This window comes from Halictus rubicundus, chromosome 12, assembly GCF_050948215.1.
Source record: "Halictus rubicundus isolate RS-2024b chromosome 12, iyHalRubi1_principal, whole genome shotgun sequence".
Lineage (NCBI taxonomy): Eukaryota > Metazoa > Arthropoda > Insecta > Hymenoptera > Halictidae > Halictus > Halictus rubicundus.
Window position 1 is genome coordinate 14,377,118 of NC_135160.1, and position 24,944 is coordinate 14,402,061.

Genomic DNA, 24,944 nt, shown 5'->3' on the forward strand with positions numbered 1-24,944 from the left:
TGAAGTACAAATCGAATCGGTTAAATCGTCGATCGCCTAGCGGACTTCCGAGCTAGTCGTTCAGAACGAGGAAGAGAGAAAGAGAGAAGAGAGATGAAGAGAGAAGCTTGATTACCTTGGGCAGAGGTGCTAGGAGTTGGTTCAGGTTCCCGTTTGACGCGAGGCGTCAGGGACTCCGGTGTGTCGGTGCCGTTCTCCGTTGGCTCGTCCTTTCTCGACGACGACAAAGAGGATGCCAGGCTGGTTGCCGCGGATCCCGAGTTCCCGACGTTGTTGCTGCTGACGTTGTTGTTGCCCGCCGACGCGTTCCCGGCGTTCCCGCTTCTGCCGGTGTTACTACTACCCTCGCCGCTCTGAAAGTCGATACTCATCTTCATTTCCATCATCTCCGGCGAGCCCTGCACGAGATCGGCCCCCGAGCAGGACTGCATCTCCTGTCCGGTGATCTCGCCGATCGGCGTGTCCGACGATCCGCTCAGCTTCCTCGGCCTGCCACGTTTCCTCTTCGGCGCGGACAACGCCGAGCCCAAAAGAGGATGGCTGGACATGTGGTGCATCCTCTTCTGCGAGACATGGTGGTGAGGCCCGATTTGGTTTATTCTATGTAGACTCGGCGGTGGCGGAGGTACTGTGTTTTGATTTCCAAGCAACGAAGAGGTAATGCTAGGCAAGTCGCACTTGTCCTCGTTTACCTCGGTCAGGCCCTTTATCCTGAGGGACTCAGCGACTCTCAGGAAGGCGGTCAGCCTGTCCTGGTCGACGCTGACCTCGCCGCGGTACATGAAATCCAGAAGGCTTCGCATGTCCACGTACGGGACGTCTTTCAGTATGACTATCGGGTGCTTGTCGGGGTGGCCGACGAAAAGGGCCTGTAAAAATCACCAGAAGAAAAAACGTTCAGCAAAGTTCGACGCACTGTAAAACCGAAACCCCTGCGATGAATTATTAATACGCGACGCGAATTAATCGGTCGTTATGAATTATTGATCGTGTCCTAGAATCTGATTCATCGAGTCCTCGGAAGAAACCGATTTCTTTTTTCTATCCCGCCCTTCGAGTCCCTTTACTCTAAGGGGCAGCCCGATGTGCAAGTGAACTTTTCGGAATTTGTTGCAATTTATGGGTTCTTCAAACAATCTCTCTTAAATTTTACGGCTATTTTACGTCGCTACTGAAGTAACCAACAATATTCTTTAAAAGTGCTATACATGAAGCACCTGATGCGTTCATCCCATTTTACAAACTCGAATATATTTCTACGAGTATGCCATCGGCGCGAATTTATTTTTAAGCGAAAAAATTCAAAATTGAAGGTGCAATTTTAAAGATGTCGCTACAGACATTTGTGTGAGTTCGAGCAGTGCAAAAGTTGAAATCAATCGGCTGAATAGTTGTTGAATTACATTGCATTTTCAGGAAAGAATTTCGGTTGTACTATCGATCTATGCAAGGAGGAAGAATTGATTTTGTCTTCCGACTAGATTAGGTCCCCGGTAATGTGCAGGGTCTCTTACCTGAAAGTAGGGGCTACACGCCGACAGCACCATTTTATGTGCCCTGAGTAGCTGACCCTCGACGGCCAGCGTAACGTCGACGAACGACTCGTCATGGAGCAGTTGGTCGAAAACGGAGAGTAGGTTACTTTGATGATTATTCCAGCGCAGACAAAACCTCTGCGACGCCATCGCTTCGCTTCTCAGATCCGCCAAGTTACCGTTAATGTCCGCTAACATCAGATCTAGTGTCGATCTTTTTATTGGTATTGCTGCCGCCGCCTCGTCGTCGCTTCGTTTCGACTTGTTCGACGAAGCCGCTTGCTCTTGCTCGTGCTCCTGCTCTTTCTCGTGCTCTCTTCTTCATCGGCCACAGCTTATCATATCCTTCCCTCTCGTGATCTGCGTGGCAAACAACGGAAACAATGGTCAATGGCACGATCCCGGGAAACCTCTACAAAATTAATCGGTAAACTCATCTCTGGCCAGCTACACCGCATCAACTGCGAGCATAACCGTCGCCGCAAGGTTTAATTGTTCAAAACTGTTCAGAGATTCTTGCTCAAGATTCCTACGTGTAACAGGGCTCCCTACAAAAACGCTATTTTCGGCGTCATGTTTATGCAACACGGTCGCACGATTTCGGAACGACTGGTACATCCCGTTTCTTAATTTTGGCATTTAAAAAAGAAGAAAAGACCGTCTCTAGGCGGCCATTAATTCCGAGTGGCTATTGCATAAGCGATCCGCGGGCATCATCGGTTTCTTTCGGTCGCTTTCAACTCTCATCCGCGTAACAGCCGAGACGCAGCCCATACGAAATACGTATCGTGGCCGCCTTGGATCCTGCCCGAGCCCTCTAAACCGTTCCAACGCGTATACACGCTAACGACTGCATACATAATCCATATAAGCTCGCGAGACGATACGCACGAGGTATGAGCGTGGGTGTACGACCCTGGAGGACGTAGGTTGGGCGAATAGGCGACTCGCTCGGTTCGTGCCTTTTATGTAATTCTCTCCTCACCCCTTCACCGGGCCAATCACGGTCACGTACGCAACGTTTCTTCCACCAAGACCACTGAAGACGCAGCCGGAACGACTTTCCTCGGCCGGGCAAAGGGCGGAATCGGTTAGCGACCAGGGAAAAGGCTCGGGAGAGCAGGTATAGCGCTCAGATAGTAAGTTGCCGAGCAACTGCAAACTACATTCATGCAAACAATCTGGTAGACGATGACATAAACTCTATTATTGTAAACAGTCTAGTGGATCAAGCTCTCCAAAGAATATCCGCCGGTAGAGATAACAGCCTACTTCCCCTCTGTCCCTGAGTTGTTCAGTTCAGAGATCTTCGGCAACTTATGATCTCTGTACTACTGTACATAGATACTCACTCCAGTACCACTATACTTGGCGCAGGAATGGTAAGTTGCCGTGCACCTACAAACTCTATTAACCCTTGAACGACCTATGATCCATTTTATAACTACAGTACTACCCTGGTCGAGGTCGTTGTTGAACGAATTTTTAGGAATTTTTTTTCAGAAAAATTATTCAATCCGTTGCATCAGGATCTTGCACACGTGTTCGTTGGTACTTGAAGTAGATGTGCGATTTGTTTAAAGTAAAAATAATCAAAATTGCCCGAATTATATATTTTTTCTTTATTTTATGGTTTTGTGTCGCATCATTTAGAAAGTATCTCTCTATTGATCGGAAACAGAAAAATAAAGTTATTGATTAATCAGTGTGAACGTAGTTATAGTCCTAACCAAAAGAAATGAAAAATCTTGGTTGTTTACGAAATGGCGGTATTTTGGCGTCAAATCACCGATTCTTTTTGAATATTTTTTGGCATTTCGCACGATAGAAAGCTTCGGCGGACTGAAAAATTGTAAGGCGTTCGCAACTGTATTCATCAACTTTTTGAAACAATGTCTTTGTTCATAAATTAGTCTGTCGGTTCTATCTAATTCACGCGATTCAGTGGTCAGGAATCGAGTTCTCAAATGACGATAGCCTGTCGAACCTGTCAATGTACTACTGTAAACAATCTAATAGGTGGTTATATGAGCTATTATTATAAATAACCTAGTAGACGGAGCTCTGTAGAGTAAATTGCTGTTCACAGATCTTGGGCAACTTGCGATCACCGTGCAGTGTGTACGTCGCTAGCCACCATTCCAGGACAAAAGAAATGTCTCGCGTTAAAGCGAAAAATTGTTGAATATTCTCGTATTGGCCGTCAAGAACGAAGAGAGAGAGAGAGAGAGAGAGAGAGAGAGAGAGAGAGAGAGAGAGAGACCGAACAGATGATGCATCCAGAAAGAGGAAAAGAGAGAGGGGGGAGCCCGGGCGGCCGCCTCCTCAATCCTGACGACTATAGAAACGTGGAGAAGAGGTCGTCGGGTCGTCCGGGAGAATCAATAGCATTTTCTACGCATTCGGATCGATAGCGGGTTCCTGGTCGGTTTCGCGCGCAAATCTCGATACACACGAACACACACACGGAAAGAGACAGAGACAGAGGGAGGAGGGGTTGCGGGGACGGGGGTTGCTCGGATGCATTACGCGAATCGCGCGGTGGGGCCGTCCACAAACATATATCGTTCGTATATTCGATATAAATACAGGATGGCTGTGCTCGACCTTGCTCGACCTTGTTAGTAGCCTGAGTGAATGGTTTTCACGGTGAATGGCACGTCATCGTGATGCGGTACACCGTGTGCATTAACGGGCGAGAGCGGGCGAGCGAGTAAGCGAGTAAGTAAACGAGCGAGCAAGCGTGTTCGCGTTCTTCTCGCTCGCGATCGAGGATTTCTGAAATGTCGTGACGCGCGGCTGTGTCTCGATCGTCGCTTCCTTCTTTCGACATCGGCGAGAGGCGAGCGCTCAACCTCTAGCGCTCCTGATAAATGGATTACGTAATAAAATCGTGCAAACTCTCCCGGTCCGGTCGGCTCGATTAAATCGGCTGTGCAAAAGTCTAGAGAGGAGAGGAGAGGTGAGGAGAGGAGAGAGAAACGGTGCGGCGTGGCGCGGCGTGGCGTGGCGTGGCGTGGCAGTGCCGCGAAGCAGATGATGCCTATCGATCCGGGAGAACGTTTTCAGTGTCCTCTCCGGCTGGTGTCCGTGTAAAAAAGTCGTCTCGCGTAATCGAGAGACGCGGAGAGCGCACACAGCGAGCGCGGTCGCGCGCGAACCAACGCCGCTGATCTAAAAGGACGCTGTTAATCGCTGCACACACACACATTCCCTTCCCCGCGAGAACCGCGCGAGCGCGCTCGGATCATTGAAAAACAAAATCTGACCTCCGACTAGAATATTCGACGGATAAAGTGTCCGCGCGCGCGGCTTGAACCCCGGGCAGAAAATGTGAAACGATGAGAAAAACGAAAAAATGTCCATTGAGCGTACTCTGTTTACTCTGCCGATATCGTTTGACACGGTTACGTCAGGGAACCGTGTTGAATCAACTGGAATTTTTCTCCTTGCGTTCGCATTATTATCTAGCCGCTGCCGCCGCCGCCGCCGTGGTTATCGGCTGTTTCACGAATACTCTTCGTCTTCCTTGGAAGAGGATAGAAGGTGTAAGATGTGCGAGACAAGTATTGGGAAGCTTATTCCTGCAATGGTATCCTGGGGTCTCTCGCGACGTGTCAGCGTTACGAGACAATTGTGAATATGGAATTTCTTCGACTTCTGTGGAGCTCTTTTGTATTTTCTAATCTGAAACAACACACCCGACAGTGTTTTAGTAAATCTGAACGGAACTTTTAGGAAAATTCCAGTGTGGCGTTTCTTGGTCGGAGGAAACAGTGTGTACCACTTCAGAGTTGAACTCCTGATGGAGGACTTGAAGATGGAGGACCGTGAAGGGGTGAAGAGAGTAAATGTAAAGCAAACCGTTGCAAGAAATCCGAAATGTGAACGCATTCGCGAACATTTCGCATTTTCCCACCTCGGAATAAAACGTTTGATGCTCCAGGAGCTTTAACAATTGGGGTCGCCGATGGTATCGCAATACGTTTAGATTGCCAAGGATTAAGAGATAGGGAACAGGGAATGATGTGAAACACGGAAGATTGGCCGACATAAGATGAACAATGTAAACCAGGTCCTATGTCTCGACGCCAGGTCGAAATTGAACAAATGTACAGGGTGACCCACTTGAGAAGGAACTGCTCGAACATCCTGAAATTATGAGTGGTATCGAACAATGTTTCAAGCAGAAGTTGTATGGTTCCGAGGGGGCCATGATTCTGTGTTGATGGTTCTTTCGTAGGTGGAGAAGCAGAGGGTATATAGAGGTCGCTCTCAATTGTTTTAATGGAATTATGTACTTTTCTAATACTCCAATCGGAACAATCGAAACATGGAAAAACTAGTTTAGGTGATATTAGGGCACTTTCCGCTCTCCCTCTTTCTTTCATTTGGCGATAGGTGTCTCTGAAAGTGTAGAAGGTGGTAGAACGTACGCCCAATGAACCGTAGCAGGAAAGTTGGTCGAGGAAACACGAGCCAACGGTCGAACAGACGCGAATGAGGACCGTGACAGTGTACACAACGCTGCCGGAATGATTGTTGCCGGTACCGCTCGTCTGCCGGGACACCGCGGCCGGCGAGAATTATTTGGAGCACTGTGTACACAATTGCGTTCCTCGAAAGGTGCACGTTATAACCAGCATCGAGCCACCTCTTAGGCATATTTGTTTAGTCGCACCGTGTTCGACCAGTTTTCGACCGAACCGGGGAAAAAACGCTCTCGACGCCCGTAACGACGCGAGCGTGAAATAAGAGCCGTTTTCTGGTGTCGAACGCGAAACGTCACCACCGCGCCGGCTCGGATACCATTCAGGTTATCTCAACAAAACCCTATCCTCGCCAAGAAACCATAAATCCACCATTCTGTTGCCTACACCCCCGGAAAGCATTTCGACGCTCGTCATTTTTATGAAACTTGTGACGCACAGACTGCGGATTTTAGGTGCAATAAAAATTGTCAAAGTCAATCGCAAGAAACAGAAGTTGGGTGAAAATACATTGCCTCTTTCACTGGTTTGAAAAAGCTGAGAAAACCAATCCATTCTTGGGACAAATGCACAAAATCTAGTGTAAGATTTGCAAAATTTTACCCCGTCCGCCTTAAAATTTGTAAATTAGGACGAACATAAAATTCCCCTGTCTTTCAAGAAATTGTTGAAGCCAAAAAACGAGGGGTCAACCAAACAAGTATTTGAGAATCCGCTTCGCAATCAATTTTAACAGTTTCGATCTTTGTTGTACCGCAAGGAAAAAGTGATTATTGCCGGCGATGGCTGGGCAGTTTGAAGCCTAAGCGGCTAGAATTATCGATGCAGTGTCTGCAGCTCCGAAAATAAACGGTGCTCGTCAGTGTGATTAGCGGAAACACTTTAGCCGTGTTTGACTAAACAATTTTCGAGCACTCCTCGCATTAGCGGCGGCGCAGGGGCCCGGTATAATTAGGGGTCGAATTATTCAGCAGGATCCTCTGTGTGGATCGTTCCTCCGATTAGGGTAAGCCTGAACCGCGCGCGGCTCGCCGCGAGGCGAGGCGGTGCTCCGTTAACGAATCGTTTCGCTCTAATAACGGGAAATTCGTTAAAGAACCACGAAAGCGAATCGATGGGGATCTAACAGCCGGTACGATCCGTTCGATCACGTGTGCGACCGCGAGAGGGCCGCCAGCGATAAAACTCGATTAAACGATATTTACGACTTCTACCCGTCGAACCGAAGTTTTATACGGGCTGTAACGAGCCAGATATACCGCGAGACCCCGTGAAAACTTTTTTACTTGAATAGATAACGATATTCGGTTAACGATTCGGAAACAAACGGAACGGCGAGCGATAAACGCGAGCAACAGTCGACCGAGAGAGAGAGAGAGAGAGAGAGAGAGAGCCAACGTTCGGTTGGGTTCTTCGATGTACCGCTCGTACGAACTTCGTCCCGTTACATTCCCTTAACCATCACGGTCACCACCATTACCATCGGCATCATCGCCACCGAGGCTCTTCTCCGGCCGGCATCATCGTCATCGCCGTCGTAACCGACCCCATTGTTCATAGGCACAGGCCATTCCGACATTTAAGCAATTGATAAAGTAAAAAAGAAACACGAAGGATACGATCAAAAAATGACTTACAGAAACTATTGGGTTGTTCGGAAAGTAATTTCGTTTTATCCCACACTTAAGCCGCATTGTCATTATATATTTTGACAGCTGATGTAGCAAGGCTTGTTTGTGAAAAAGCTTGTTTAATTCTGCGCAATAGTTTTTGTTTTGTGCCCAATCGAATATGGAAAGTCGAAAGCAGCATTTTCGGCATATTTTACTTTCTTACCATTGAAAAGGTAAAAATGCTGTTCAAGCAAGAAAAAAATTAATCGTGCATGGAACGCCAGTGCCAAAACAGGCTTTTGCAAAATTTCGTTCCGGTAATTTTGATGTTGAATATGCACCACGTTCTAGAAGGTCAATTGGAGCTGATAAAGACAAAATTAGGTACTTCGGTATCGCACCAAAATGGAGAGTATATGATTAAATAAAATATTTATACACTGTAAGAAAATCGTCTTTCATTTTCACCAAAAAACGAAATTTCTTTCCGAACAACCCAATATATAATCTTTTTCACTTTTACTGTGCATTCACGGCAACGTGACATGCATGTACGACCATCGATTTCATAGGTCGTTTTGCAGTTTCAGAATTTAAGATTCTTCATATAAATTTATAAACGGAAACGATAAATCGATGTAATAATATCCAAAGAGAAAGGACATCCAAAACGATTGGCTGATATTTTTAAACCGTTGACCGCCACGTTGGTGATATATGGGTAACGCTAGTCTCTAACTAGGTTTCATAAATTAAATTTTATTGCGCTATATTCGAGCAAATCAAACTCGATTCAAGCTTGTACGGTACAGAAGGATTCAAGGCGTAATCAGTATGATAAATTTCATCTTTTCAGTTTCGGTTTCGCCTAGCTGACTTATTTCGATTTTCTACGGATTTTTGAGGGTTGTCGATGTGTTGAAGAAACATTCGAAGTTATTGACGCAGTTACATCAACGCGTTCGAACTAGATGACGCATTTATACGGTTTTTCCGATTGGTCGCACGTCAAGGACCTTCTACTTTGTGCGAAGAAGTTTTTGATCGACATCGTGTACTTGTGAAGATAATGATTCTGAAGTTTGTACGAGGGAAATGTCAGTACTATTTTAGCGCATCGACTACCGACGTCACACATTGTGTAATGACAAAGATTATGCGTTTTGCGCGAAGGAGACCAAAGCAACTTCGTTGGCATTTAAAAGCGTAACGCACAGAGTTAATGAAATTTGTTTTTATTGCAGTTTTCAAGGTTTCCCGGCGAGTGGATACACTACAATAAACCGTAGTGACGAAAGTGTCAACTATGTAATTATACTTTATATAATGTATTACATCCACTCCAACTGAATTGCAGAAGTATAATCGATGTTGTCGGCATTAACAACTGCTAATTATTGTCCGTCCAATGCCTATACGCGTAAGTTAATTTTAGAAACGCTTGGACTATTCAAGAATTGCCTCTTAAAAAAAGAAATCCACCATCTAAGTAAATCCGCAAAGTAATCTCGATGGCGGCGGAAGACTGTTTGCAATGTTCACTAATATTCGCGGTATCGGGCGGACCATTACAACAAAGATCTCGAGCTTATTCATCGTTTGCATAAAACTGCAAACGAACAAGATAAATACGCTCGCTCATGTAGGAAAGTCTACAATATTGCAAAAATTTGAAAACAACTAGATGAAAATTAAATTTAAGGCACAAAGGCGCCTTCGAATTGGTCTTGCAAACATTTGATCGTTTGCGTTCTTATTATTTCTCCCCCCCCCCCCCCCCTCCCAGTATCGACCGTTGCATCAACCTTTTCTAATTGGTCAAGCATCATTATTCTTATAAAAAAACTACGCGGTGGACATTATTGTTGGTCGATTCGTGGTGTCTATTTAAATTTTTTGCAAGTGGAAGAGATTCGTCCGCCATTTTGGTTCCCATTAAATGGAGCACAGGACAAGATTTGAATTATCGACAAGTGTCCAGCATTCCGAACTTATGGTTCGAGGGCAAAAATGAATCAAGGTTCTCCGAATCGTCTCGCAAACAAAGATTACAAAGTATCGAATGTGTCGATACTTTGTTTCGAGGCTCGGACACTGTGGGGCCTAACCATAACAGCCTGGAGATATCAGGGGACCCTATTTTTCATGGGACCCTAGGGAACATTTTATTTGCATCCGTTTCCAATAACAAGAATTATTTCTATAGTTCGATCATTTAAATTCTCAAAGGACTGTTCTATACTCCGTTTTATCAAACAATAAAATTACGGCTTCCAATAACCGAGGAGCCTAACTATCAACATTCAAAGCGATAAGGCAAGCTAAACAGTGTTAACCCTTTTATATGCAATTCCTGACAACAAATAATTGAATTGTGTACGTTAGAAAAGATCGCAGTACGTTAATTTTTCCTACTACTTAAAAGACTTCGGTACAACATCTGGTTGTCCCGAGGAAATTATTATTAATATTTAAGTCGGCAAAGGTGAGGGACCCGACAGTTCCAGTGTGACCAAACAAACCCTGAATTAGTGCCCGGTTGTTGTGTATCACCCTGTACGTGTGCATCGCGTCCACAATGCAAGTTAGGATGCGCACGAAAACGAACGGCTGTCAGCTCACGTGCACACGTTTAACGCGACTGACCCCGAAAACAACGAGGTTTCTCCGATGAATAGAGAATGATCTCGGGGGACTGGCGATCATCAACGAGCAGAAAGAATCGCGTGAACGAATAGAAAGGTCCCGACTGTGTCGTGAGGCACGGGACACTTCGGTGCGCGTGCTCGATCGCAATTTGTGTTGTAAACATAACGAGATATGGGCCATCGGCGACGACACCGAGATGTGCTCTGCACATTGGGCGATTTACTCGCTCGCACTCTCCTATCTACAGGGTGTCCCATTTAGACGTGCTGCAATTTCAGCAGAAATACCTTGCGAAAACTTTGTTTCCAAACGCGCACTATACACCTGACGGAATAATTACACCTGAAGAGTATCGAGGTTTCGGAACAACTGTGCTGATATTGTCAGATACTATTTCCGGTTCGTTGTTACTCTTGACTTTTAAAAACGCAGATATGCAGTTCAAGTGCAGTTTAGATACGCGTTTTTCATCCTACGTTTCCTGTAGAGTGCATAAACGTTGCTTGGTGAGTGGTCGAAATTAATACAAGCCTGAATTGGTTTTCAATTTTGCTCTGATATGCAAAACATCCAATTTTGTCACAAAACAGAGAGAGAGAGAGAAACTGAAGTTGCCTTTCTAAAATTGTACAAATTCAAACGACTCTACTCTTTTATTTAAAATACAGTAAGACAGTGAAACATAGATTAACTTGTAAGTGGTCGTTGTAAAGGAGAAAGCATCCTCTTATAAGACCATATTGAAATGAATGTAAAAAAACATTTGTTCGATACCGTGGAATGTTTCGAATTTTGAAAAATGTCAAATGAAGAAAAGCAACTTCAATTTATCACCCACAGTAGAGAATTCTCGCCTTTTAAAATGAGAATTGCTGGGATATTTTCAAATTTTGTCACAAGTTATGTGAAAATCGGTTTCGATTGGTTGAGAGTCGAGACATCGGGGGACTTGGTATAGTTTCACGCGCAACAATGTACTCGTATAGTAGGTATATACTCCTAGCGGCACGTTCATTAGCAACGTCGCATCTGTGACACACCGATTACTCATAGATCGTAGTCCATATGTACCACTGTCATAATTTCCCAGTTTCCAGCGAAGAACCAAACAGGAATCAAAGGTTATGACTCGTGAAATTAGTATTTTCCCTGTACAACCTCCCAGGCACGATACGACCTTGAAACGAGCAAAGCATTGTCCAAATAAATAATTCAAAACTGTGACATAGTTGCTGTGCCTACATTACACTTATTTTTAAACGATAACGAATATTAACACCAGGTTCACGGAGCACTAAAAGTGACTATTTCACATTACTTTACAAAAATAATAAGAATGTGCTGCCCAAAATTTTTAGCTATATTTTTTTTCAAATAACATATACCCAAAGAAATAAATTTGTTGAATAATTCCTCATGTATGTTTAGAATCTCAATAATTGTAAATTAGTGTTTAAAAAGAAATATATAACAGATTTTAACGGAAAAACAAATGTAATATCTCTTTTTCAATATTCATTCCGCTTCAAAAATAAGCACAGTTAATGCAGGGTACTGGTACCCCCGCAGTAATTGGGTCCCTTGACCTAAGCGCAAACCAACAAATTTGAACAAAATTTCGACCACTGTTAGAACCGATCAAAATAAAAATCCGAGGATCGAAGAGCACTCGAAAATCCGTGTCGAGCGGAATATCGAAAATCGAATGTGCTCGCCGGCGAAAACATCTCCGGGTCGGGTAGCGATATCGCGGCAGATTAATAAAAATCTACACGGTTTGCAACAAAACCAGATATGGCGTGTACCTCGACCCAGGTCCGCAAATGGTAAAATACACGGCCGGCCGTGTGGCACACGTCATCCAGACCTGATGTTCTGGCGAACCGTCGGGATCGGCAGGCGGGAAACCGCTCGCGCGATCTTCTACGTAGCAGTAAGCCGATCTACAGTTCTCTACGACGTCCGACGATCATCTGGTTTTCGTTCGGGTGTCGGTGCGGTGTGCGCTCGATTGCGGAACACCTTGTATAAGAGAGTACGTACGGGTACGCGATGCTGATGTACGCCTGTTGCTCACGCACGTGCGTGCCGCGTCTCCGTATGCGTGGCACGCACACGCGTGCGCTAAATTCTCGTCGTGACGCACACGTCCTTAAACCGAGGATATGTGTGTGCGTGGTTCGTACGTGCGTCTACGCGACTCGCTCCTCTCATGGCCACACATTGCGTAATCAGCACCAGCGGCAGAGTCACGCCGAGGTACAAAACGAACGACAAAGCGCGGCAAATACCGCTGCGTTTCGAGAGCCTGAAATCCTCGCTCGTCCTCCTCCCTCTGCCGGAGAGTTCGTTTCTTGGACTCTCGATCTCTCTCTCCCTCTCCCTCGCTCTCGTTCTTGCTCTTTCTCTCCCTCTCGTTTTGTTTCTCTCCTTGTTCTTCGCCTTCCTCCTCCCTCTCTCTCTCTCTCTCTCTCTCTCTCTCTCTCTCTCTCTCTCTCTCTCTCTCATCTTCCTACCTCCACCAACCTCCTCCTCCTCCTCCTACCTTTTACTGTTTCAACGCTTCCGCGTATAGAGGATACGGGTACGTACCTCGCATGCACGGCTATCTAAAGGTGCCTAGGTATACTCTCCGGGATCCATTAATAGCGCCCCTCAACACGCTAGTTTTTTATCCTAGGATTATTCTTGCCGCGGCCGCAGCCGGAGCCGAGAGATACGTATCGACAGAGAAACGTTCCGCTGAGTCATCGCTCAAGGATGTACGTGTCGCTCGACAAAATCGTTTCTGCAGGAATTCTGCACAGGCCGTCACGGTGCACCAGCGTGACACGCCGCGACAGATATTTTTCCGTTTTTCTGCGAGCAACCACGACGGCAAAAGCGATCATCGCGTCACGCGACCGATCCCGCCGCTGCCCCACCACCGGAGAAACACATTCAGAAACTTTGCGATCCTGTTTCCGGGGTGGGAGGGCCACGGGGTGACCCCGGTAGGGTCGGGGGTTGCGCGAAAGGGGATTAAACGTTAGGCGCGACTCGAAGGGACGAAGGAGAGAAAAATGAAACGGCGAGGAGGAGAGAGAACGTCCGCGGGCATCGGGCAGTCTAGAATAAGGGTTGCTTAATCGATCGACCGAATTTTAACGGTGGATCGAGGTCGAAAGCAACGGAGTGTGCAACGAACCAGCGAGCCAGGCGGCTTTAAACGGATAAAAGGATAGATTTAGCCTAGAGAGAGAGAAGTAGATAGAGAGCGCCAGAGAGGGGGGGGGTAGGAAAAAAAAGGGAAATCCAATACCGAGGACTCGGTGTTCGAGTTACACAGAATCCGATGATGCCAATGATCGGTAGAAAAAGTGTCCTCCTCTATCTGTTGCCGCGGAGTGTGCCCACGCACACCGGGTATCGATAGCGGGAATAGGAGGAAGACCGAGAAAGAATGGAGGAGGATAGGTTGGGTTCACGATAATCAATATCGTTGCTGCTGCTGCCCACGAAATAAACGCTCTCTCTCTCTCTCTCTCTCTCTCTCTCTCTCTCTCTCTCTCTCTCTCTCTCTCTCTCTCTCTCTCTCTCTCTCTCTTTCTCTTTCTCTTCGTTGGGTGGACCGACCCAATCCGACCCGAAACGATCCGCTCGAAACACCGGGATTTGGGGTAGCCGCCTCTCCTCCGCGCCTAGGCACGAGACTCTCGGGCCATGATCGGGCTGCGTGCCCCGATCTGTGGTAGTGATATAATTCGGGAGTGTTTCAAATCGAGTGAGCCGAGGCGGCGTACTCGGATATCTGTCCCTTGTCGCACCTCCTCCCACTGGGGGAGTGCCAGGATGTGCTTGGAACGATGAACGCGCTCTCGCAGTTCACACATTCCCGGGGTTGGCAGGCGTGTGTGCGAGGCCCGTGCATGAGCCACGCGTACACGCGTCCGTCGTCATCGTCGCCGTCGTCGTCGTCGTCGTCGTCGTTGTCTCTCCGATACTCTCTTCTGTCGGCATCGGAGAGGCACAGGTACGGCTCTCATTCCGTTAGGTGTGTAGTGGAAGGCACCAGGTACGAGAAGTTAACGGAGAATTTTGCGGCAAAGGGGAAGAGGGATTGGCTACCGAGGAGCGTGTCCCACATTTTAGAGCCTTCGTGGAGAAATACTCGCAGCATTTCTGATTCGTTCGTTCGTTCGCTCGCTCGCTCGCTCGCTCGGCGACCGGAGCCGCCGCCGCGCCACTCTGTGTGGATATAACACACGGGTTTTCGGTTTGTTCCCCGGGCTGAATGGAAAGTCACGCTCTCCCGGCATTGTGTAGACCAACCCGACTCGAAATTCGTGATTATGTGGCTAATGAATAAATGCGAGCTGATTAACGGCCGGCAGGAATCTCGAACCGTTTCGAGAATACTTCGGCCGGGGGCCTTTCGAAATTTATAATTAACCCCTTCGTTATCCCCCGATTAGTATTTCAGATGCTACGATAGATACCGCGAGCGTATTGTTCCGCCGAGTCGTAATGTGAACTTCCGATCATCGGGAATTTATTAAATAGTCGTTAGCAACTAGAACAATTGCCGAAATCATTAAAAACCTACGGTGAGAAAAACAAGCTGAAGTTGTTCGTAACTGGAAACGATCAATTCGAGGCTAACTATACCCGGTAGTTAGAGTTCAATGAGTACAACGATCTGTCCGGTCCTCGCTCCGAATGTAAAGCTTCGTGTCATCGTTTACAAAATTTTTGAAAAGCGCAAAAATAACAGTGCTTAGCGCTTTATCCGAGCCTATTAATAGCAGCTTCAATAATTGTGCTGTACCAAAGAAAGCTTAGAACTCTTCTTTTACATTACAATTCCCGAAAAACTTATTAAATGACCTTACCGAGGGTGACTTGAAATTATGAAATAATCGCCCGTAATTGGTTAAGATGGCCGTCTACTGGCCTTAACCCTTGAGTGGTAGCACGTTTGCTCGGACTATGAAGCATCGTACCGGGGCCTTTCTGTAGTTCTGTAAAAATTGACTAGTATAGTTTTACACAAGACCTAATAGCCCAAATGTTCCAAAGAAGTTGAGGAGAGACTTGATATTTGCAATGATCGTGCAATGCAGCAGCGAAAATTAGTGTGCAGAAATTTTAATAGGTTCAGGAGAGATCCCAGGATACAGTTAAGTAGCCGATAGCCTATCAAAAAATAGTTGAAATTTTCTATTGAAAAAGTAGATCGCAAACGCTAGCTAGAAGGAAGGATGAATATAATATATTCGGAGCCGCAAAAAAGGTTAACAGCAGACGAAAGGGGTGAATCGGGATAATTTTGCTAACGAGATTAGCGGGTGTCTCGCGTTTCGAGTGGTCGGTAAATATCAACAATCCTAAAAGAATATATCGTGCACCGGTCACAGGATTCCGAGACGTTGAATCTCAGCTCTGAAGAGCTCGCTCTTTTGCCCCTCTCAGACATGTGACCACCACCAACACCGATCCTACGTGCACACAGACTCGACTGAGGCTCTCTCTCCGCACTCACGCATGCACTCACAGACAGGTCGGCCATCTTTCTTTCTGTTAGCCTACACCCTACCCCTACCCCTACCCCTCCCTCCTACACTTCCTCAGCCTCGTACCTACCCCTCTCTGACGCTCCTCGCCCTCACGACCACCACCCTTCCGCCGACGACGGCCGACCTCGCTCTGCGCGCATTGGCGCCCACCCTACATTTTTTCACAGTCGAACATTCTCGATTCTCAAAACTTTCCTAACCGGATACCAGATCGTGTCGAAGGTCCTCTCGTGGGTGATCTCGTAAACAAAAAAAATATATATATATAAATCGGCGAACGACGCAAAAATTACCGAACGGTTTACGACAGGAAAAATAAAAATTTACGAGCGCCAAAGGAGAACAACGCCCGGCCGTTTAGAACGACCGACACAGAGAAAGAGAGAGAGAGAGAGAGAGAGAGAGACCCAGTTGGAAACAAGCAACTCGGAATTCAGGATTCTTTGCAAGGCTGATGGCTCATTAAACGACCGCGTTCGGCATTACATATTTCGTTGTTGATAATAAATATGTACGAGCCCGTGCGCTCGCGCGACACACAAGATTTTTTTCGTCCGGCAAAAGCAGTCGATCCGGCTCGGTGCTGCGTGGCTTTTCAGCGATTTCCTACGCAACGTTCCGTTCCCATAGACCGATTAAATCTATGCACCGTTGCCGACCCTCCGTTAAACATGAACGCCCCACGATGCGCATTGCTGCAATGATCACCCCTCTGTTTTCAGCAAATTTCTTCCCCCCCACCCCCCCCTTCTCCGGTTGCTTCTGCAAACGTTTACGCGATTCCGAAGGTTACGCGTCTCGAGCGCGGTTTACGATCACTTTTTTGATCGCGTTAATTGTCGATCGAGAAAAAAAAAAGAAATAATAAATCGAACCGTACATCGATTCTTCGTAAAGAATTGTGCACAGGAGCCGCCGGAAAATGAATAATTTATCCCGTTTTTTAATCATTTCAATAAGGCCATCTAAAGATAGATAGCATTGTTCAATTCGGAGTTGGCGTGTATCGCCTCGGTTCCTAATAACCGTGAGAAATGGAAAATCGCCTGAATCGATCGTCGCCGGCGAGCTTTAAAGGATTGACTAATAATTTGCTGGTAACTCGTTATTCAATACGACCTCAGTTGTTTTTTTTTCCAAGCCAGCAGCAGCCAGGAGAAACGTGGCAACCTCGGTCGACGTGCACTGTCGTGCAAACGTATTACGTGCCTCCACGATACTAGACGCAGGTGTAACTAGGGCGCGAAGCTGAAACACCCATTTCGCGATATAGTTGCGCACGGTGTGTTATGAAAACAGGTGTAGGTTAGCACCGATTGTTGTTCCCGAGACGACCGCTTCCGACCGGAGCCGATCCCCCCTACCCCTCTCCCCGCCTTGAAAAGACCAACCCCGATGATTCATTTCGGGAATAGAAGAGTTTCGGGGACAAAGGAATGACCGACCGGAATAAATCCTCGGAAACATTACCCCCTCGGTTTCCTATTGCGAGAGCATTGTTGAGTAATCGACACCCCTCGGGACGCCGTGACGCGTAACACGATTGATAATTGGGAACACGGGGGAGGGTGAGGTAGTCATTGCCGAGTGAAATCATGCCCCGGCGCAGAAATGATGTCATCATCGTCGCCGCTCGTCGGCAACAATGAAAAGAACCGGAGAGGATTTTTCGTCGGGCAAAAGCTAGCACACGCTTTTCGGCCTTCTAACCGAGTCCCTCTTTGTCGGATGACTGTCACCGATGAGTAATACGGGTGGAAAAATGATTTGCTGCAAGAAAAAAAGGCGTCAGCGTTGTCGGGAAAAAGCGATTATGCGAGAAGGAGTCCCGTTCGAACGGATCGTCGTAGACAACGTGTCTACGCGGTTCGAGAGTATATCTGTCCTGAAAATCAAAACTGCACCGAGCTGGCAAAAGTGCAAACTGCTGTCGGAGCCCGACATTCTTGTAATGGATATATCCTGACGACCACGCAGTCGTAATCCACACACGTAATAAAAGGAACAACGGATGGAGAGTACAGGGAGAGGCACAGCAGGCACGTTGCACAGTCATCACCGTTACACGAATGCGCAGGCGCGCGCACGCACTTATGATCGTGTACGCTGCGCTTCTTTTTCCTAGTTAAATAGAAATCGGTCGCGAACAAGATACCTCTTGGAAAGTTACCCTTAAAACGCGGATCACGTGAACAGACGAGAGAGAGCACGAACACTCTTATATATTTATCGAAACATAACCGAGATACCAGACAGAATACACATGTCATAACGAGATTTCATTTATCATCGGTGATGTCTGTTTTCGTAGAAAATAGAGAGATACGTCTTACGTTATCGTTCGGCACTAGTTCGTGCACGATAATCGAATTTTCGAAACGAAAACATCGCGAACAGGAAGCGCTGTTATTTCGTGTCGCTTCAACAAGAACGCTGACACCGAAACCCCCCTGTGCGTGTGTCTCGAGCGCTATCGCGAGATAGTGAATCACAACGGTAGAGAACTGCATTATCGACCACCGTCGTACCGAACGCGCGGGAAATTTGAAAAGAAGCGAGAGGTCGGATTTACGCGTCGACCGCGACGAATCGACGAACGATCCCTGTGTCACTCTGATCAATTAGCACGCTATTACCATCATAAAGGACAGACCCTACGAACAAAGTTATTTAGCAGAACCCTCCCCCGTGTCCGGGGTACACGACCACCATCGTCATCACCGGCATAATCGACGATTCAACCCCTCGCGGGTACCATGATAAAATCGACACGCTACTTTAATCAGTAACCCGCAGGAAGTGCCGTGTAACTTCTCAACGAAATACACATGGGTACGGATACACGTCGAGCTTCGGTGCACAGGGGCCAACACTTGTCGCATACACGCAGGTTATGGCCCCTTTTTACAAACGCGTTTGTATTGTCGTCGCATTTCCATAAATTACGTGAACATTCGAAATTTTCGTGTTCCCGGTTCTAGACGATACTGAAACGTTTCAAGGGTTACGTGAAATCGTAAACTACATTCGAGAACACGTAATTCTATCTACTGATAAGGAGTAAGTGTAAACAGATTACTCGCGCAGAACACGTGGGAATTATCGTTACACGTTGAGCACGGTATACTCGATTGCAATATTAAAAATTATTGTAGAAAAGCATTGGTTTCTCTTTAAAAAACACGGGAGGGCGGAGGTCACAATTTGCTAATACCGAATAGCACAACACGTTTCAAAATGGAGTAGTGTGGGAGCCAGCTAAGGCACCACGTGTTCGAGCCACGTGGTTATTAGGTTATTTCACTTGGCGGGAGGTCGATAGATGAACGCGTTTCTTTTTTTTTTTTGTCGCGTCAAACAAGAACACGAAATGTTTTACACCTGGGATTACGCGTCACAGAAGATGTTTGTACACGAGGGTACGACGGTGAAGAAAAACCGCCTAGTAATTCTACGACGTACAAGCACGACTATATCTGTTCAAGTGTGTCTATATCTCGAAGATAACAGCGAATCTCCGTTCGAGATAGCTGGAGTTGTCGACTAACGGTAAATCTGCACTTTGAGTTCTCGGCCCGTAATGTGAATTCAATGATTTCTTTAAAACAGAAAAACGAAATAACAGAAATGAAAAATAAAAAACACTTTCGACAAACAGTTACGAGGATACGTCGGAAAAAAGCTCTAAAACGTAGCAAAATAGAAATATAAACACACCCACACGCACACTTGCACACACACAAATCGCACCTGTAGTACACACGGCTTACGTGTATCACATTCCTATGAATCGATCACTATCCACGTAATAATCCCCATGTGGACGATGCGCGTTGTTTCTTTTCAATTTCGAGCATGATACGCGCGGTCCACTGTCTGTCCCCGAAAGTCTGTTTACCCGGTGACGGTGCACAGATTACATAATTTGTCCACTATAATGCAACAACAAAAGAGACTAATTAACGGGGGGGAGAGCGCGCGCGGTGACACTGGTCGACCGAAAGGCACGTTCTGACACGTGCTCTCGGGCCTCGAGGCTGTGGCACTGATCCGATCTCGCGCGGCTCGCAAAGACGAGTAAGGTATGTATACACAACTCACCTGTTATGGTACGTGTGGTATAAACGATTGCAATACGACTCGAAGGCTACATTAGCCGAATACGAAAATGCGACAGTCGGCCGCCGCCGACGACGACGGGGGGGAGAGAAAAATCACAAAGAGGAAGTGAGCCACGATCGGCAGCAACAATGACGCTCCCTCGCGAGGGAAGGAACTGCAGAGGCACACTGGGGAACAAGCGGCTCAATGAATACAACAAGGGGGAGGATGGTCGGCGGATGGACGAACGAACGACTCGACTCGAGTCGAGTCAGCCTCGACACCCCGGGGCGTATCGGCGCCTATGGGCAGCGCCATACCCGACCGCGACACACGTTCGAGCGAGAGAGAGAGAGAGAGAGAGAGTAAGAGCGAGATAGAGAGAGAAAAAGAGAGAGACGAGAGAGGGAGGGACGGACAGAGAGACAGGGGTGGGGAGAGGAGAGACGAGGTACACGAGGGAGACAGAACGATTCCAAGAGACGAGGGAAAGAGGAGGGAAAGAAGATTTACGCAACCCTCTCTCGCCGAGCGAAAATCCACGTCGAGAGGCACGCTGTCGTCGATGCGCCGATAAGCCACGTAGTATCCTCCTTGCACGCGCCTCACTTTTCTCCATCTTTATCAAAGAAACTGTGAAACTAACCTCTCACTCCTTTTACCCTGCGAAATATCCCCCTCTCCCACTGTCGCGAGTTAACCCTTCCTACACAGAGGCACACGGCACGAACACGTACGCACGCGCGCGCACCCGACGGACACGCACACAAGTACCGTATTCCATCGTGGCATTCATGTAAGCGCGTACACGCACACACACACACACAGAGAGAAACCCACGCACACATGTAAAATCATTTGCGCATAAATATACAAACACTCACGAATGTATATATACACCGCACAGCAACCACGACGGACGACTTGGTGAGCGCAGCATATAACAGGAACGACGAATAGTGAAACTAAGATAACAAGGGGCGAATGTGGTGCGGGAGAGAAAGAGAGAGACAGAGAGAAAGAAAGAGTACGAGCGGGAGGTAAAAAGATAGGTGTATATAGAAATAAAGAGGGAGAAAGCTCGGCGAGAGACAGCGTGTGAGAAAGAGAAAGAAGCGTCTCCTCTCCGCCGCACTGGTAATATCGATTCGTAGGGTAGAGGCACGATGGCAACGACCCTACCTGGTTTGACGAAACCAGCTCTCTCTCTCGAGGCGCACGGGTACGTTTCTCGAGCTTATCGACACCGCCCGGTTTTTCCCGATGACACCCGAAATTCGACGGAACCCGAGGACACACGACACACCGCTCGCTCGAATATTCACAGTATGCACCATGTCGACTTACCTTGGCATCCTGGGATGCGGCTGTTTCGACGACGGGGTGAGAACCACTCCACCGAGGACGTGCGACTTTGCCCGTGCAGCGCTAGGACGCCATGTCATCAAGTCGAGGCGCGGACTCTCGGGGCAAATCGCGCATATACACACCGATAGAGAGAGAGGCGCACGAACACCACGTAGCTGACCAACCCGGTGCCTGCCGTGCTGGGAATTCCTGCTGCGCCACCGAACGGCCGTCACGGAACCTCGCCTACGCCCGCCTAGCGCCACGACCGTGCTTTCCGTTCGTGGTACCCTTCACCGCTTTGCAACGCTCGCGACACCCGCCCGTTTGCGCGCCCTCGTTCAACCGAACCACCGAAGCCAAGCGGCGCACAACCTCCCGCAATCCTACCACCGCCACCTACCCGCTAGCCCCCACTACACCCTGCACCATCGCCGGTATAGCCCCCACCTTCTCACCCTTCTCGTCACGCACACCTCCCCTTCCCTTGCTCCGCAACACCCTGTATACTCCCTCACGCCATCCTGCGCGTTTCGTCCTTCTCGTTTCCCCTCTCTACCACACTCGCACACTTCTCGACTCTCGGACCCCTCCATCCTTCTTCGTCTGCTCGCCAGCTATCCTTCTCTGTACCGCTGATTCTCCCCACTCTTTCCGTTCGCCGCAAGGAACGAATCGCGCCTGACTTCTTTCTCTGTTCGACCAACCGACGCCGTCTCTTTTTATCTCCTTCGGAAACCTACCCACACGCACACATACACATTCGCACACAGAGATCGCATACACAGACGCATTCCCTCGATTCGTCTTCCTCTTTCTTGCTCCCTCACCCTCGATCACCCTTCAAAAAGGGCACTTATTTTCGCCCCTTTGTTCTCACGCTTGTGACCAACTTCTCCTTCCCTCTGAAGCGGACCTTTCCTTAAACCTGCCACCTCCCCCTGCCCGATACGCCTTCTTCGTTCCTCGGGCTTCGTTTCTCGAACACACCCTCTCCCGCTTGCCTGCTACCTCCTAGCTACTTCTTACGTCAGCGTTACTGCGCACTCGTTCCGGCAAAGTCGCCACGAGCTCGTGTAAACTTGTTACCCGCCGCCGCCGCCGCCGACGCCGCCGCCGCCGACGACGACGACGACGACGACGACGTCATGCGCGGTTCCAGCGGTCGCGACGCTCGCTTATCACTTCTCTCGTGTTATTTTGATAAAGGAAAATGCGGGTTAAAGGGGCAACCGAGAATCTCCGGTTCGAGAAAAAAAAAACTTTTTCGAACATAGCCGAACGAGGATTACGTTACCCGCCCGCCTCCTCGGTTTATCCTTCAAGGTTCCTTTTTTTTTCTCTCTCTTTTTCCTACGACCCGTGTTTATTCGGTTTCTCGGTTTCACCGATCGCATTCTATACGAAAACTGCTTCGGCCAGCTTTATGAAACCGTCGGGGGAGGGGGGGAGCCCGAGATTGAAGCGAGAAAAAGGGGTTGAAATACGATACACTCCTTTCTGGTAGGGGGGGGGGGGGCAGAAGGGATAAGAACCGATACGAGAGACGGTTTTTCGGGGGATGGCCGGGGCCGAAAAACGTCTGGTAAGGGGGTGAGAAAGAAAGGAGGACGAAATTCACGGACGTGTTTAGACGGCTGTGGAGGAGGCGCAAGTTGCGTGTTATACACGCAACCGCGGTTCGCGTCTGCGCACTTTTTCCCGCACGGCTCGCCAAGCGGCGTGGCGCGGCGCGACGCGGGTTAGAGCGAGACAGCCAGCGAGGCACTCCGCCACGAGGCCGTTTCTCAACTTCTGAGCTGCAAATGTACAAGTACCAACCACATTTGCGTATCCTGGTAGTAGTTTGTCGCTGGTTCAGCTTCCGCTTCGTTCCTCGGGCCTTCGTTGCGTATCCGTGGGGACGAGGTGGTAGTATCCGTGCGTCGTCACGTTGCCATGGAAATAAACGCACCTTCGTCTGATTTCCTTGTTGGAGAGAATCAAAGTGTGTTGGTTGCGTGTCGTCACCGGAATCGTTGCGCTACGCTGACGGCACCTTGACACGTTTACCCCGACACGCGTGTTCTACACCATTGCAGGCAATGTCGAAACGACTTCATTATCGACGCTCTTATTACACGCCGCGATCATTATCTGTCGATACGATCGATTTGAAAACGAGACAGAAGAGGAGAAGAGATTACGCGCCCCCACCGATTCCCGCGCTTTTTATTCGAATTCCCTTTTTATTTATGACAACAATGTTCAATGTTATGACAACATACGTATATACGATAATAGATATTGTATACGTATGTACGTGTGAAAATGGCAACATGAATGAAGAGAAAATTCGGTTTGGTAGTTGTTGTCGAATGGTGAATCGTCTGCGCGAGGCGACGCGAGTTTTCAGCACGAGGGTAGGTTTGAAACCGTTGCGCGGGGCGCTGTCGCGGAAGGATCCCCACGGATCTTTTCGGTCGACTGATAAAAAGGCTTGGAAGCTGCCTTGTCGCGATGGACGAGGCGTATACGGACAAAAAAAGTCGCTGGAAGGGGAAGCTCGGGAGAGTCTCTCCTCTCTCTCTCTCTCTCTCTCTCTCTCTCTCTCTCTTCGAGTCGGGCAGGGGAGAACGGAGGGATCGTCTGTCGGTGGCGGAGCTGGGGTGGGGGCGGTAGGCACGGCGGGGACGATGAAGGGGACGGGGTAAAGAGGTAGAGACATATACGTAGACAAACGTGGGTCGGGGTGAAGGGGAGCTATCGCCGCCGTCACCGCCACCGCCGCCGTCGCCGACGCTCTGCAACGATGATTTGACTCTGCTCGATACCGCCGCCCGCCGACGCCACGATCATTCGATTCCTCTGCTCTCTCGCGCTGCCATGCCGCCACCAGCTAAATCCTCACCCACCACCGTCGTCGTCGCCGCTTCTGTTCCGATGCTGCCTTGCTTTAGCTTGCTTCTGCTCGCTGTTCCAATGTCCTTGGTTTCGCTCTAGCAAGACCAACATGCTAGTTCCACGTCGACTTGCGCGTTTGGAGAAACTCGGCCTGGCTTTCCTGCCTGCCTGCCTGCTTGCTTGCTTGCTCGCCTGCCTGCTCGCTTGCACGCCCACGGCCAGGGCTGTATCGCTTGGGGCTGCGCCGTTCATTCTAATCTCATGACCTCCCTACTCTATTCATGCCTGCATGTTTCTTCCCAGAGATGTGTTCAGACGCACGGTCGCCTTCGGTTATTTCTTGCACAATGGGGAGTCGCGTAACACACGAATGACACCTATCGCGATTGTTTTTCTTCGTTTCGTGCATGCGATTTACTGTGATCCGATATACGGCTTATCTTATCGGAGGAGGACTCGTCCGTGGATTTTCCTAATTTCTGACGACTTACGTACACATATATGTATCTATGCTAATTCATGGGGATATTATCGAATTGATATCGGATCGGTGTTTCGTCGGTGTGGTTATATAATGGTAGGATGATCGGTTTGGAGAGCGGTACGCGAAGAAGCAGGGTGACGGGCGTGTGTTGCCTCTTAATAGACGGTAGACGGCCCGCTCGGCCGTTGATAGCCGCAGACGTTCGATCCGTGAAACGCCTCTGGAACGTCGTTCCCTGAATCGCGGCTAGAACAGGCCCTGGCTAGTATCTAGTGAACTTAGAAATC

The 24,944-nt window shown here is 48.3% G+C and overlaps 1 protein-coding gene across 8 annotated transcripts in view; it reads right to left on the reverse strand.

Annotated features, from left to right (window-relative positions):
- The window catches only part of Ttk (zinc finger and BTB domain-containing protein ttk), a 57,351-nt gene extending 33,838 nt beyond the window's left edge, over window positions 1-23,513 (reverse strand). For 2 of the 8 annotated variants that reach the window (XM_076798125.1, XM_076798131.1), the window contains exons 1-3: window positions 21,291-21,659; window positions 1,515-1,895; window positions 116-869 (exon numbers count right to left, since the gene is read on the reverse strand). In XM_076798125.1, the coding sequence (XP_076654240.1) occupies window positions 116-869; window positions 1,515-1,733 (973 nt within the window). In that variant the 5' untranslated portion in view covers window positions 1,734-1,895; window positions 21,291-21,659. Of the gene's footprint in view, window positions 1-115; window positions 870-1,514; window positions 1,896-19,592; window positions 19,758-20,589; window positions 20,612-21,290; window positions 21,660-23,111 lie in introns of those variants that run through there. The other 6 variants (XR_013083169.1, XM_076798127.1, XM_076798128.1 and 3 more) reach the window with 6 other exon arrangements.
- Window positions 23,514-24,944: the final 1,431 nt, after the last annotated feature.